At 44.9% G+C, this 16,300-nt stretch overlaps 2 protein-coding genes and 1 pseudogene across 2 annotated transcripts; 1 reads left to right on the top strand and 2 right to left on the bottom strand.

The window, feature by feature from the left end:
* Nucleotides 1-3,035: 3,035 nt before the first annotated feature.
* On the top strand, nucleotides 3,036-7,530 carry LOC123093158 (probable protein phosphatase 2C BIPP2C1). The gene is made up of 9 exons (XM_044515070.1): nucleotides 3,036-3,601; nucleotides 3,718-4,439; nucleotides 5,286-5,347; nucleotides 5,462-5,531; nucleotides 6,113-6,200; nucleotides 6,482-6,651; nucleotides 6,758-6,901; nucleotides 7,004-7,132; nucleotides 7,246-7,530. The coding sequence occupies exons 1-9, from the start codon at nucleotides 3,484-3,486 to the stop codon at nucleotides 7,411-7,413; spliced, it is 1,671 nt and encodes a 556-aa protein (XP_044371005.1). The 5' UTR covers nucleotides 3,036-3,483; the 3' UTR covers nucleotides 7,414-7,530.
* A 773-nt stretch (nucleotides 7,531-8,303) lies between these two features.
* Nucleotides 8,304-12,676, bottom strand: LOC123093157 (non-specific lipid transfer protein GPI-anchored 31-like; annotated as a pseudogene).
* Nucleotides 12,677-13,524: 848 nt separating this feature from the next.
* On the bottom strand, nucleotides 13,525-15,364 carry LOC123095146 (vegetative cell wall protein gp1-like). Its single transcript, XM_044516961.1, has 4 exons — nucleotides 15,183-15,364; nucleotides 14,562-15,011; nucleotides 14,109-14,150; nucleotides 13,525-13,925 (listed from the first exon to the last, which is right to left on the bottom strand). The coding sequence occupies exons 1-4, from the start codon at nucleotides 15,253-15,255 to the stop codon at nucleotides 13,735-13,737; spliced, it is 756 nt and encodes a 251-aa protein (XP_044372896.1). The 5' UTR covers nucleotides 15,256-15,364; the 3' UTR covers nucleotides 13,525-13,734.
* Between the last annotated feature and the right edge of the window lie 936 nt (nucleotides 15,365-16,300).

Raw genomic sequence — 16,300 nt, 5'->3', positions numbered from 1 at the left:
TACACAAGACAATGCTTACTTAACTATAATTAAATGCCGACATGACTAGAAGTTATGGCATCGCACCAGGTACATACAAACCAAACTGTTGCACGGTCTAGCCAATGCGAACCTATCCATGACCTCATTTCTACCTCTAAATAAAAGGCTCTTTCAAAAGAGATTTTCAAGGTACTGCCATGGGCTTAACAAAACAACTAGAACCATCGATCTGATAGTAAGCAGGAAAATACACACTCACAACTTCATTTAAGCAAGATGATTTTCTTAATTGAAAGTCAGCTTTCCTATTTTAGAGAAACAATTGAAAGTCAACTTTGGAACATTACCTTTATTCTAGTTCTCCGGATAGCGTTAAGACATATTATTGTTTTCACAAAGGTCTAAACGTATTTCTTGAAAGCACATCCGAATAACATTACCTCGATGCCCCGGTTTATTTCAACCAATTGAATAGAAATTCTAGCCCTTCACATGTGAACTGAAAATTTAGAAATAGTAAGATTGAGTGCTACCTGCTCCTCACCTACTCTTCCAAACAGCATTTCAACCCCGTGACATTACACCCAAGTCCTGCAAAACCCAACCAACAAACAAAACAAGGCCATGGACAAGCAAGCTGCAGAATAGCCAGTCACTATATGCCATTATAAATAAACGAATTCATTTCACAAAAAATGGAACGTATAGAGCTAAAAACAAAACGATGCAAGTAATCATTCCATTGTGTATGCTCATACTCCAACCCAACTTTCGATACATTTTAGTTATTGTTTCTCGTCCTCTTATATTGCACACATGTCCAGAACAATTTACGTGCACATAATCTCTAACACACCTTTTTGGAAGAAAAAAAAACATCGCTAACACACAAGCAATGCAACTTCCACCATATTTGCCAAAAAAGAACATTTCACCACATTTGCCAAAAAAGAACATTTCACCACATTAACTAGTGATAGTGACTCTAAAGTACACGATACAATGCTGACTATCTAAAATAAAATGTCGACATGACAAGAAGTTATGGCATTGCACTAAGTACATACAAACCAAACTATTGCACGACCTAGCCAAAATGAACTTTTCCATGTCCTCGCGTGTACGACTCTGCCTCTAAATGAAAGGTTCTCTCAAGAGAGATGTTCAAAATACTGTCATGGGCTTAACAAAACACCTAGAACCATCAATTTATAGTAAACAAGAAAAAGATACTCGCAATTTCATGTTAAACAAGATGTTTTTTCTTAATTGTTAGTCAGCTTTCGAACATTACCTTTATTCTAGCTCCTCGGTTAGGGTCAAGACTTATTTTTTCCCAATAAAGGTATAAATTTAAATTATGTAAGCACTTTGAATTAAACATCATATTCGATGCTGTCTAGTTACTTTAACCAATTGAATAAATATGATTTTATCAACTAAAAGTCGGCTAAGAACAATCTATGATAAACCTCGAGATTTGTTCTTGTTTTTTGTAGATCCAAAAAACAATCTGTAAGCATTTTCAATAAATCTTGTCTAGTTTATTTGAACCAATTGAATAGGGCGTTGTTAGGCGCCGGTGCGCCGGCCCAAACTTTGGGCCGGTCCCATAGCGCACGTACGATCTGTGTCGTTGTAGCCGCATGATGTGTGTCGTTGTAATTGCTCCGTCCATGGCGCCTGTCACCCGCGTCCACGCCGCGATCCATCAAGACGCCAGCCACCTCGCCGCATGTCCTAGCCCTCCTGACTCACCGATGATCGCCGCCATCGTCGCCGGCGGTCGCCCTCGCAGAACCAACTTCCCGGTTCCAGCAAGGATGTCGCCCCTGTAGCAAAACGCCTTCTAGCACGTCTGCCGTCTTTGTAGTTTCAGCAACTAGCCGCCGCCGTCGTAGCATGTCCTCCGCCGCACAACCGTGCTGCCGGCTGCAGCCCTCAACGTCGTCGTTCGCGCAAAAAACAGAACGCCGGTTGAAGCTTATTCTTACGCAGTGGAAGCTTTTTTTCCCGCTGGTTGAAGCTTTTTACATAGGGTTGAAGATTTTCCTCATGCTGACTGAAGCTTTTCTCGTTGCGGGTTGAAGCTTTTCCTAAGCCGTTTGAAACTTTTTTCCGCCGTTGAAGCTTTTTTTCCACGTCCATCGGCGCCGTCGCCCACCTGTTTGCAGCATCGCCGCACACCGGTTGTATCATTTCCATATGTCGCTTACAACGCTGTAGGGTTGTCGGTTGAAGCTTTCATATAAGAGTACGATCGTAGCTTTTTTAGCTCGCGATGGTTCGATTAAAACTTTTTCAAACTATGATTGAAACTTTTCATATAAACGGTTGTAGCTCTTCAGTCACACGGTGGTCCAGTTGAAGCTTTGTATACTGCGGATTGAAGCTTTTGAATTAAACGGTGGGTGCTTTTCTCAAGAACGGTTGTAGCATCGTCCCAGCTATCGCACGCCATGTCTGGTCGTGAGCCATTGACGGTTACCAGCACCGTGCGCAAAACTCTTGCAGCTTCCCTCATGGCGACTTCGCCGGCCCTCGCCGTCTTCTCGGCCCCGTCGTGGCCCGCCCTAACAGCAAGGGCGCGTCATGCCTGTGCGTGCACGTGGGTGCATAGATGGAGGAAAAAAGAACGGTTGCAACTACCCGCACGTCGTGAGGAAGAAGAAGTGCGAGAGAAAGAAAAAAAAACGATTTGAAGAAGTAGCGCTCGTGGCCTGTACGGCGCACGATCTAGACGGATCGCAAGGCTCGGGTGCGACCGGCCCGATCTTCGGCCGGCGCCCCGGCTCGAAACGTTTGCCAAACTACTAGACCTTCACATGTGAACCGATTTTTTTTAAAATAGTACTAAGACTTTGCGCTACCTGCTCCTCTCCTACTCTTCTTTCAGTATTTCGACGCCACAATCATTTTCCCCGTTTCCCCGTAGTCCTTCCAAACCCGACCAAGAAAACAAGGCCATGGACAAGCAAGCTGCGGTATAACTATAGCCGGCCGCACCGGCCAAAGGAGGTGCGCGCACGCAGACGCACCCGACCCGCCAAATACAAACTTCCTGGAGGCCCTTTGTCCTAAAGCGACGACGCCGAGAGTGACGGGCCAAACTATGCGAGAGGTAATCGATATTCCACCGCCCCAAAAGCAGAGACGAAGGCGCGGACGAGCACCTCCCTAGAAAACGACGCCGCCCGGCCGCCGAGCAGCGCACGCGCAGGCACCCCCCGAGCCCGCGCCCGCGTCCCCGCCCCAGGAGACACACCACCTCAAAAGCTCGGACACGAGCTTCGTTCCCTCCCCATTAAGCCTCCCCCTTACCTCCGCCCCAATCTCAGCTCGCCCGCCCCTCACTGCCATCCCACCAACGCCGCCGCGCTCCGGTCCCTAGCTAGCTCGCTCGCTCGCCGGTGGTCCCCGCAAATCGTTTCTTGTTTCTGGCTAGAGCACAACCTTTTGGTTTTGTCCAGCCTCCCGCTTCGCATCCCCTTGCGTGAGGCCATGGCCGAGGTCCCTGGAGCTGCCGGCGCCCTCGGCTCCCCGCCCAGGGAGGTCGTGGACGCCCCAGAGCGCGCGGCTGCTCTTCCCTCCGCGGCCGGCGAGCTCGGCTCCGCCGCCGGTAAGTCATCCTCCTTGGACGGCGCCGCGGTTTACTGCTGATTGATGATAGTTTCCTCTTTCCTTTATGAGTTTCCTTCTTCGATTTGAGTTTTACTTTGGTTTATTTATGTATAGATGCTGATAAGGAGGTTCCTGGAGGTTCGGAGGTCAGCGGCGCCGTTGGCACCGACAAGGCAGCCGGTCTGTGTTCCGGCGCCGAGCTCGAATCGGCGGAGCCGGGTGTTTCGGATGCGAGATTAGAAGCTCCGGCGGCGCGAATCCACGGACAGAAGCTGGGTTGCGGGAGTACGGGTTCCGATGGAGCTGCCGCAATCAGCCATATCCCCTCACCGGTTGAGCCGTCTCCGTCAGACGCCAGTTCGAATTCAGACACCAACACCACCCCTGGGGCCATTAGTGGTTCTTCTTCCCCTGCGGAGGGGTCCCTATCCCAAGCAGAAGCAGCTGATTCTCGAGGACGCGAGCCAGAAGCACACGAAGAGCCAACGGGCGCGCGTGGGGCGCCTGATGCTGCAGCTGCGGTGGCCTCTAGCGAGCTCGCAGTCGAGTCCAGAGGGGATTTCGACGGTCAAAACGGCCTTATCCAAGGGGAATTGGAGTTGCGTGCCGGTGGCTTTTTGCGTGGCGAAGGGGCAGAGGCGGAGCCTGAGGCCCCAGACGCCTCCACGACGCAGGCCAAGGAAGGAGTGGACGGGATGGAGACGAGGTTGGATGACTCTGAGGCTTCAGACGGCTCGACCACGCAGGAGGACTCTGACACCGACGTGGAGACGGAGTCCAGCAGCTCCAGCGTAGAGGAACAGGACGCGGGATATGGCGTCCACGTCCCACTCATGGTATGACTTCCGTGCAAACCTCTGAGCTGTGTGCTACTCATCCACGTTGATATGCTTAGCGTCGGTAAACTGATCATGTATATGTTTCAATCTGCCTTTTGATTTCTTCAAGTTGGTTCATTTGGATTTTTTGACAATAGTCCATCGTACTAACACACTCAAGCCGCAAAAAATTGCAATCTGTGGAACATTAGACGGTAGGCGTAGGGTAGCAATGCTTCCTTTTCGTTGTAGAAGAATCTGCTTTATGTGGTGCTCTGCTCCTCTGTTGATATTTGGTATCTGGTTTCTTATTTGGTTGGGCTGTTTTGATATGGTCATTTATATCCTATAGTAATTGAGCAAGGGACCATGCTTGTGCGAATGGACAACCTGTTCAGCTAACTGAAGAAATTAGGCAGTGGGCGGCTGGGCGCAGGGTAGCAATGCTTCCTTTTTCTGTATACAATCTGCATTATGTGTTGATATTTATTTTCAGTTTCTGGTTATTTACTAGTTTTTGGCTATGCTATTTTGATATGCTCATTTATGTATCCTAGTAATGGAGCAAGGGACCACGCTTGTACAGTTGTACTAAAGGGCGTTCTGTGCAGCTAGCTGAGGAAATTAGGTCCTACTACATGAAAAGGATGCACCCCTGTTTGCATAAAAAAACAGCACATGGATTGTTCAAGGCAAATTAGCATTGACTTGGTTCCGCAAAAAGTAAAAATAGCATTGACTTTGTCCAATACTGCAGCCGTGTCTGTAAACCTTGCTTGCGCTGTTATATGAAGGTCTATGTTTGATATAGTGGAATTCTTCTGATTAGGCGATGATGTGTACCTGCGTTTTTCCCCTTTGTAGGAACAAGTGACCTGTGAGGTGGCCAGGGAGAACAACACTTCAGAGACGAAGAGCTCTGATAGGTACTATTATTTTGTTTTATATCTTATATGAGCACCTTACACCGAGTATAGCTTGATCTGTTTGGCATACATGCATGGTTTATTCATGTTTTGACATGCTTAATTCATCTGCAGGATGGATTCACTAGCTGTATCAACACTTGTATTGGCTTCAGGTGCAGCCATGTTACCTCATCCTTCAAAGGTAATGGGCCTAATAGTTGTTCTTTTCAGTCTGTTGTAGGTAAAATATATTTGAGCTAATTTTATTCTACCCATTAGATCAGTGGAAATACTTTCATGTTCGTTCTGCTCTCAATGTTCTGGAAGGTGCTGTTTAAGGCATTGTCAAATAGTTAAATGTAAAGAACGGAGACACTTGTTACGTAGATCCTTCTCTTCTCATAATTTGAGATTAAATTGAGCTCAACATTACTCAATTAACTCATGTAGTGATTTAAGCAACTCTTTGTGAAGATTTCGGCATCTAGACTCATATGTTTGCTTTTCTTGACTTCATATTTAGTGTGCTTCCAAATGTTAAAACGTATATGCCATCTATAGTTCCTAGAAGGCCGACAACAAACAACGACTCTAGGTTGCTGTCATACATATATACAGCTGTAACTGCATCTACTGGCTCTTTCATGCAGATACTATTCAGGGAGGAATAATTACTCTCCATGTGCATTTATTCTGTTATATTATGTGTTAAAATAAAATGCATCCAATCAATTCATGTTGCTCTTTAGTTTCTCTAACGTTGACACCTGTTAAAATAAACAGGTGCACACAGGTGGTGAAGATGCTTATTTCATAGCTTGCGACGGCTGGTTTGGTGTAGCGGATGGAGTTGGTCAGTGGTCATTTGAAGGTAAACCATACCTTCTCTGCTAGAGTACTGTTGTGTGATCTTGTGAGTGCACTGTACTGCTGGGTGTACGAATTTCGCTTTACACCTTGTTTCTGTTATTGCGTTCACTCTTTGAAAATGTCTTTTAGCTAGCAGTTAACATCAGTGTGTTTCTGATGTCCATATCTAATTTATTTGCCATCTTTGTCTTCATTAATTTTGATGGATCTAAGTTCTCATCATACACTGTTATACTTGGGAATATGATCGCTCAGAACTGTGGATCTGACTTTTGTCCTCAGGAATCAATGCGGGGCTGTATGCGAGAGAGCTAATGGATAGTTCCAAAAAAATTGTCATGGAGAATCAAGGGCCACCAGGGATGAGAACCGAGGAAGTTCTTGCTATGGCGGCAGTTGAAGCACGATCCCCTGGTTCTTCAACTGTCTTGGTTGCTCACTTTGATGGGCAGGTATGCTCTTCTGTCATCAAGATTTGGCATGTCTACCACTTCCTGTCACATTTATTGGTGGTTAATTGTACATGTATTTTTTCTCATCAACTGATTGATATGGCAGGTCCTTCATTTATCTAATATTGGCGATTCAGGATTACTGGTGATAAGAAATGGACAAGTATATACACAAACAAAGCCGATGACATACGGTTTCAATTTCCCGTTGCAAATAGAAAATGGTGTTGATCCTTCAAGACTTGTACAGGTGACACAGCACTTGTTAGGTTTATATATTAGCCCTGTTGCTATTTTGTTTCTCTTTAGCTTTCTCAGATTTTAACATATGAATTTCTCTCCTTATTCACAGAATTACGCTATCGATTTACAAGAAGGTGATACCATCATAACAGCGTCAGATGGTCTGTTCGACAACGTCTACGACCATGAGGCGGCAGCCATTGTCTCGAAATCTCTAGAAGCCGACCGAAAGCCTACGGTCAGAACCTAATAACTGTTTTTGTTGGGAAGAAGGCAACCTAATAAACCCACCTACAGAAGGTAGTCAACCAAGAACCATCCTGACATATTCGTTTCACGTGACTTGTGCAGGAGATCGCGGAGCTCCTGGCTGCGAGAGCGAAGGAGGTGGGCAGGTCCGGGTCCGGGAGGAGCCCGTTCTCGGACGCGGCGCTCGCAGAAGGATACCTGGGCTATTCCGGGGGCAAGTTGGATGATGTAACAGTTGTCGTGTCCATTGTTCGGAAATCTGAACTATAGACTGTTGATAAGTTGTATTTCTATATCTGATGGCCATGGCCGCAGCAAGTTGCGAGCCATATTGGGATAGAGTTCAAATGATTGCATCTTGGGCCTGAAGAATGACCCAATTCTTTAGCTTCCATGCATTAATCGTGTCCGGGGATGTGGGAATAGGGATATGCCATCTATCTACACGACACAATAGCTTAAGCAAAGAATAGAGAGCTAAGCTAGAATACTAACAAAAAAGATATTCACGCTCTTCTAAAAATATTTGACCAACAGTGAGGTACGAAAGCGCGCTTGTGCGACTTGGAAGGCAGTACTGAGGCTGCTTGGTTTGATGCCAATATTAGGCAAAACCAAAAGTAGGCTATATATTTCGGAAGTGGAGTTTCTACACCCAGGAGCAAATGCTCCCGGTGTGAACAGTAAAATAAAAAAAATTCAGAAAAGTGTCAAAAAATTCTGATTTTTTTGTGGCATACTTATACAAATGTTTGTTGTGCACGTAAAATTTCATCGCGAAATCACATTGGTGGAAGGTGTGGTAAAAAAAACAAAATCGATGCTCTGAAAATGTTACTTACAAAAGCATTTTGAAGCTCTGGTTTTGTTTTTTTCGACATGACTTTCACGAATGTGATTTCATGATGAAAATTTCCATGCACAAGAAACACTTGCGAAAGTATGTCAAAAAAAATTTCAGAATTTTTTGAATTTTTTTTTATTTTTTTGATTTTACTATTCACACCAGGAGCATTTGCTCCTGGGTGTAGAATGGTACTTCCGATATATTTCTAGAGATTGGTACGAAAAATCTGTAGTTAAGAGTTGCCAACACACTGGCATCAAACCAAGCAGTCTCATCGTGTATGGAAACGAGTCATGTTTATGAAAGACGCTCGTTTAGACGTGTATATGAGACATCTGTATAAAAATGGAATGGAAACTCTCACATAAGATACATCTCGGTACATGCAGCAAGCCAGCAACGAGGCTTGGTTTGCTTTCTCAGCTGTGTCGAGCGAGTATATCGGAAATGGTCGCATGAACAAACATGTTACATGTTTGCTGAATTACAGGCGCGCCGCGCCCAGCTGCTCACATGAGCAGAGCCGCGGCAACAGTCGCTGCGGCTAGGAGGACACTTGCTGAAGCGGGGAAGGTGGTCGAAGCGGAGGCCGACGGCGATGGAGCTCGAGCGGTGGTGGAGTCGCCACTTCCGGTTCCGGCTTCGGCTGGTGATTCCGCCGACGGCGTGGATGGTGACGGCGAGTCCCCGAAGAACGGAGCACCGGAAGACGGGGCAGGTGCAGGTGCTGGAATGACGGCAACAACGTCAGTACTTAAAGAGCTGCGATTTTTTTACTCCAAAAAAGAAAGGATTATATATGTTGGTACTTTATTCGCAAAAATAAATAAATAAGAGGAACGCTTCGGTACACCCCCTCACAAAACGTATAAAGGATAATTTAGACCTTTGGCAAATAGTATCCACTTTCATACATAGGATAGAATATGCCATACGTTCGGAAGACCACCTCTACGCTGGACGCTGGAATACGGCACAGGCACAGCTAACCTGGGCCGGCTCATTTGCGCTGGAAAATCAACAAAAATTAATCCGTACATTGGTATCGAACTAACAACCTGGGATATAATTCATACCGATGCTAGCCACTTCGGCTGCCTAACTCAAGTGGCCGATTAGCAGTGCACCGCTTAAAGAATTGGAGAAAGGGGCAACACTTTGACACCAATTCACAAATACTAAAATGGGTGCGTGGATCTAACACACAAGATCCCGCGAGTGCATAACATCACTAGCCCAAAACGATTTTTTTTTTGAAATTTCGTATGTGAATTTCTGTTTGACAAAGTAATATTTTTTAAACCCAATCATTTTCAAAATCTGTGAACATATTTTCTAAAACTCAAACCTTTTGTGAACAATGTTTCAGACTCTCAAACTTTGTTTTGGAAAAATAAGAGCAGAATTGAAAACGAGAACATTTATTGAAACTAGAAACAATTTTTTTTAAATACGAACATTTTCTTAAAACAAGAACAAAACTGAAAACACGGACATTTTCTGAAACTATGAACAATTATTTCAAAATGCAAACATTTTATGAATTCCTCGGAACGTTTTTGTATTTTCAAATTGCTCATAATGTCAAAACACAACATTTTTACAAGGAGCAAACAAAACTTTGAAGACGAATATTTTTCTTTTAATATTTTATGAAAATCACTATTAAGTTTTGAATTTCAAGAAAAATACGAATAAAAATTTGAAACAGTTTTTTTTTAATTTGCTCGAACATTTTTTTTGTATTCGTGTAGGAGAAATCACCATGTTCAACGTAGGGTGTCGGGGTAGGTCAGAAGGCTCCTTTTGGGAGCATGTTTTTCCTCGAGATCTGTCAAATGACCTAATTTTTTTCACTAGCTTGCATGAACAATTCAAGGCACCATCCCAAGGTTTTTTGGTTTTCTTCAAATTTTACATTTTCTGGAGTTTTCTTTTTCAAAAAAGGGCGATAAATTGCCGAACGTGTCGCAACTTGCATACGGTTTCGAAAATCGTTCAAAACTTGGCATTGATTCCTACCAGGGGTATGCCCGCCTGCTTGCAAAAAATGGGTCATTGCAAGCGTATCCAAAAATAGACCATGTTCAATGTTGGGTGTCCGGGTACGTTAGAAGGCTCCGTCTGAGAGCACGTTGTTTCTCGACATCCTTGAAATGGCCCCAATTTTTCCCATGGCCTTGTATGACCAATTCAAGGCACCATGCCAAGTTGTTTTGGTTTTCAATAAATTTTGCATTTCTAGAGTTTTCTCGGTAAAAGGGGGAAAATAAATGCCCAGGCATGTTGCAACTTGCATACATTGTCGAAAATAGTTCAAACCTGACATAGATCCCTACCATGTGCATGCTCACCTTCTTGGAAAAGTCATGGTCATTTGAAGGATATATAAAAACAGACCATGTTTAAATGAGGGTGTTCAGGTAGGTCAGAAAGCTACGCCTGAGAGCATGTTGTGTTTCGACATCCATAAAATGGCCCCAGTTTTTTATATGACCTTGTATGGCCAACTAAATGCACAATGCCAAGTTATTTTGTTTTTTGATGAATTTTGCATTTTCTGGAGTTTCCTCAGCCAAAAAAGGTCGATAAATGGTCAGACGTGTCGCGACTTGCATACGGTGTCAGAAATCATTCAAACTTGACATGGATGTCTACCATCGGCATGCTCACCTACTTCAAAAAGTTGGGGTCATTTCAAAAATGTCCAAAAGCTAGACAGTTGCCAGAAGGCTCTGGTTGAGAGCACATTGCTACTTAATGGACGCAGCGCTTGAACACCACCTTTCATGGACCAGCCAAACTACACGAGCGATCAACTGTCGTTCGATCGCTTCTTCGTGATTCGACCAAAAGAAAACTTCATCATGGTTGACCTGGACGAAAAGTTGACCATTGACATGTTTGACCTTTGACCATTAACTATAAAAAAAGGGTTCGTCTTTTTGGAAAAGTTCATGGACTTGAAAAAATAAGCGGATTTGCAAAATGTTCATAAATTAGAAGTACCATGAATTAAAAAAACCATGCATTTTGATAAAAAAAGTTCATGATTTTTTTTAAAAAAATCATCAGTTTTGCAAAAAGTTTATCAATTTTGAACAAAGTCCATTGATTTAAAAAAAAACCATCTAGTTTGAAAAAAAATCATTCATCTTGAGAAAGATTCATCAATTTAGAATTTTTTAATCAATCTTGAATAAAGTTGATCGACTTTAAAAATCATCAATATTAAAAAAAGGTTCATTGATTTTTTCTAAAGGAAACTGAAAAAGGTTGCATATTGCAAAAGAAAAAGTAAAACAAAAAGGAACATAAAAAGGAAAAGAAAACGAAAAAAAGGGAAATGAAAACCCAAAAAAACGATTGAAAAAACAAGAAAAAGGAAAATAAGAAAGAGGAAAGAGGAAAGAAGAAAACGACGAGAAAGAACAGTTTAAACACAAGTGCTGAAGTCGGCTTGATGGTTATAATGTCCAACTATGTACCAGGAAGTACGTGGTTCGATTCCTCTTAGGCTCGCATTTTTTTCGGATTTAAAATCATTAAAAGAGAAGGGAAAGATGGGCCGGCCCAGCTCACTGTACATCGTATACAGCGGATAAATGATTTCTAATATATGACCATCATGCCCTTAGTTATGAAGAGAAGAGTGGTTAGTGAACACACCTGGAGACCCTCCGGTCACGCCCGGAATGGAAACTGCATTAGCGAAGAGAGAGATCGTCAGAATATAGTTCCCTCAGTTTTTTCCCAGTTCATAATTCCGTCAGGTTCAGTATTTAACAATGGTTTTGCTAGGTGTCAATCGACTAAGATTTTACTTCAGATTTTGTCAACTCTCAACTGATTCTGAAAGATAGTGTACTATAACCGACTGAGAACTCTCAACTGATTCTGAAAGATAGTGTACTATAACCGACTGAGAAGTGCAGATTACTCTTTTCGTCACTAAATTAAAATTGCAATTTGCACATACACGGACCCGACAACAACTAACTGTTTCAAAAAAATTGCAAGACAAGGAAACATGACCGATGCTCCAAGGTAGTTGACTTCAGTTTATGCACACGACTGCTCCACCAAAGACGCACATAAATGGACCAGAAAATGGAGTGACTATCGCTCAATCCGATATAAGAACATTTCGTTCTCAGTCAGCTATTGATAGGCGTTGTATTTTTGAATTTGCGAGTGGTGGAAAAACACGAAGAAGAAAAAAGAACACTTACTGTGGCACTTGCTGAATGGAGGCGCTTGACCTTGCAGGCGCCGGGCAGCTGCAGGGCCTTGGTCATGTTGAGGGTGACGCCGTAGTCCTGGCCACCCTGGAAGGCCTGGCACAGGCAGGCCACCTCCTTCTTCACCACGTCCTTGAGGCCCGAGCAACACGACTTCTCGGGCGTCGCCACCGTGCTCCCCTCCTGCACGTAGCTCAGGCACCCCGCCAGGCTGATCAGGGCGTCGCTACAGTCCACGGCCGGCGCTGGCGCGGCCACGGTCGCACTGTCGACGTGTGCTACCACCGTGGCTAGTGCTGCAAGAAGCAGCAGCCATGGCCGTGCCGTGTCCGCCATCGACCTAGCTGCCATTCTCGCCGGCTGCCGCTGTAACTTGTGTGCACGCTGCACTAGAGCTATCTACAATAGTAGTTTCAGAACGTGTGATATGGTCTGTGGAATGTGGTGTGAGATTGCTAGGGGGTGCGGGGAGGGCGTTTTTATGTTTGCGATGGGCTGCCAGCACCACATGCACCACTGCATCAGTGGGAAGTTTGGTTAGTGTTACACTGTGCTGGCACGGGCACTGGCAAGAGACAGAAATGGAACTCATTGCTCCTCATCCTAGCTTTACAGGTCAAAGAAAATGGCGGCATACAGCAGCGATTCTCTCACCGAGACACTGACATCTGCGCACGGCTGCGAAATGCTTGAGAAATCATGGCGTCTGTAGGCATAGGATCGGTGTGTTGATGCGCCCTTCTGGTCCCAGCCACTAGTGAAAGGGCGGCTTCGGCATGGCATTCCTTTTCCGAAGCGGCGGTGTGCCGACATGATGAAGTTCGATGGTGGCAGTGGTCTGTGCGGGTGAGCCAAAAGAAGGTCACCGCGAGCCGTCGCCGTGGTCGGCCGGTGACCATGATAAAAGGGCCGGAAGCCTTTTTTTTTTTGCGAGGGAAAAGGGCCGGAAGCCTTGGGATAACTTTTTTCTTGGGTAGCTGGGTGGGCGGTTGCACGGCAGAAAATAAAAGAAACCGAGCGCACGACGGCGCGGGGGAGTGGAATCGAGACTTTCCGAGGGCTGGGGCACACGTCGACCGAGCAATATTACCAACGCCGGTATGAACATCAAACCTCCTTTTTCTAGGTCTGAATGCAATGCCATGATCGATGTATGGGCTAATGGCTGCTGACGTCGCCGCGTCGAATTGCTCGCGTCATGTCCAAGCAACGGCGCTAGCCGATAACATGTTCGATCGTCTGCAAGTTGCGGTTTGCGATTACGGAACACTGACGACGAGGAAACACAACAAATAACGAATGATTGTGAACGGGCCGTTCACTTTTCTTCTTCTATAGATAGAGTCGAGGCTAACACACGTACGTAGCAGATTACAACCGGAGTAAAAATTTCTAGAGTGGATCGATCCTAAAAAAGGTACCTACTAGCACTTCAGTTGGTATCTCGTGATAAGGCTAACTACAAACTGAATCCGCTTGGCTAACTTTTGAAAACAGAAGGGCTTAAAATAGCGCTGCAACGGCAAGCGCCGCGCTAACGACCATGGCTCCCATGGGAGCGACGGAATTAGCGGCAGAAGCAGCCGGCGGGGCGGTCGGGGAGGTCGCCGGCGCTGACGAGGGAGCTGGAGAGCTGATGGCGGCGGGCAGCGTGGCAGCGGGCGCTGGGGTCGTCGGCAACGGGAGCACTGGACCTGCAACCAATATTTTTTGCGCTAGGCGTTAGTGATGAGCATTCTTGACTTCAATTCGGTTTAGAAAACAAGTCCAATAATCAACTGAACAGCTACTGTATTTATTCTGTTCGAGAAAATTATTTCACAGTAGAACAATTTCGTGGATCAATTTTTAGTTCGTCGTCGAAGATCAGTACATACCAGGTTTGGGTTGTGCCGACGCAGGGGGTTGCGAAACGGGAGCTGCACAAGCATAGTAATTAATCAGGAAATCAGTTAAAAATGCACCAAGATTTAATATTTTCCTTTCTGTTAAGATTTTTGTAATAGATCTAGATTTTTTAGGGTTAATAAAAATAAGATTAGATTAATCCTCACAAAAAAATAGGGTTAACAACAACTTTAGATTAAACATCGCAAAAACATTTTTCAGATTAAAAAATGTAACAGACAAAATGGGAACCCTAACTGGGCCGCTCCAAGCCGTCTATTGGTACAAGATGGATAGCCATGGGCCATTTCAATAGGTGCATCAGCCCAATCTCACAAACCGATCGGACGCGGGCTACGCAGAGCGTCGGACAAAGTTAACAATGAACCCCACTAAAAAAAAAGGTTAACCAATGAACCGCGGCACACGATCACGAAGCATACCTGGCGTAGTGGGAAGCGTGGGCATCGGCGACGGCGCGCTAGATCTCGGTGCGGACGCTGGCATCCAAGGAGCAAGAGCCGGCGCTGGGGTCGGCGGCAGGGGCAGAACCCGAGCAGCGGCCATGGGAGACGACGCCGGCACGGGCGCTGGTCCGGGGCTGACAGAAGAAGGCGCCGGCCCCGGCGCCGCAACAGGACCGCCGGAGGGCGCATGCGCGGGGGGCACGGTCATCATAGGCGCCAGAGCGGGCGCGTTGGACGACGGAGCCGTGGTGGGCGGCACAGGCAGGGCAGGCGTCGGCAGAACGGGCGGGACTGCTGACAGTGACGTGGGGGCCGGCACTGGCGGCTTCGACGGAGCGGTGGAAGGCGCCGCGGCCTTCTCCTGGAAAGAGGACCTCGCAATGCTGCGACGGAACCACAGGTCGTGAAACATCACGGGAATGTTGACTGCAACGACGGGAAAATGAAAGAGAGAGTTAAGCTTGATCCCCGTCGCCGATGACGGTGAATACGATCTAAGTAATAGATCGATGTGGCAGATGCATGTACACGACGAGCGATCGAACTAGATGCGCAAGAAAAGCAACCTCTGAAAGGTTTGGAGTGTGTTGTACTTACAGGATTCAGCGACGGTGGTGGCGCAGAGCACCAACGCCAAGACGGCGATGCTCCTCGTTAGTAGAGCCGCCATGGGAGGCAGGCGATGGAGGCTGGATGGGTTAGGGCTAGATGAGCTGCGCGTTCGCGTGCGTGTGTTTCCTTCGCGCGCTCTCTCGTAACAAGGGCTTTTGATGTGGATCGTAGGGCAATATATATAGCGCGAAACAATATGGAGAAGCTAACGATTTTTAGGATTTTTCGTAACAATATATAATTCTGAATCTAGCCACCCTCAGAAAAAAAGAGCTGAATCTAGCCTTAGTTGTTAAGATTTCCTGATTCTTTACGAGGGAAAAGTTATATTTTCCGGTTTTTTCTTTACAGATTAATAATATTAGGGTTGCCTCCAGACGAATTAGGATGGGTTCATTTTTTTTAGGGATATAGGATTGGTTCATGTGTTTCTTTTGAGGAAAGCAAAATTAGGTTCATGTGCTGGGAAAATCTAGTATCGTTCTCTCGGTAATGCGCACGCCGCTCACCACGTGGCCCGGCCCCACTATATGTGTCAGGACGATTTTATTCCTTTCTTTTAGTTTTTTTGAATATGTACTATTTCATATTTTTTAAATTAATTTGTATTTTAAAATATGTTCATCACTTATTTGAAAAAATCACCATGTGTTGAAAATAGTTGACCGTATGTATAGAAAATGATCATCGTGTACTTGAAAAATGATTCAACGAGTATTTCAAAAAATGTCACCTTGTGTTTGAAAAATGGTCATTGTCTATTTTTCTACCGCATATTAAAATTTTATATTTATATTTATTTTAATCACTTATTACAGAACTTAATGTATAAATATATATAGGAAAACTATTTATGTATTGAAAAATGTTCATAGTATGTTTTGAAAAGTTTCAGCACATATTGTAAAAAGTTCATGAATAAAACGAGAAAATAGACCAAATAAAATAAATAGAAAATGGAAAATGAAGAGAAAGTAAAAATAAAGTAGAAACGACAGCAAAACTGAAAGGAAAAAAGAGAAGCAAAAAACCAAAGACAAAAAAATGAGGAAGAAAAGAAGCAAACACCGTAGGTCGAGTCAAGCATGAAAGGGATCAAAGAG

Source organism: Triticum aestivum, chromosome 4B (assembly GCF_018294505.1).
Source record: "Triticum aestivum cultivar Chinese Spring chromosome 4B, IWGSC CS RefSeq v2.1, whole genome shotgun sequence".
NCBI classification, from domain to species: domain Eukaryota; kingdom Viridiplantae; phylum Streptophyta; class Magnoliopsida; order Poales; family Poaceae; genus Triticum; species Triticum aestivum.
This window is presented reverse-complemented; position numbering and strand designations above follow the sequence as displayed.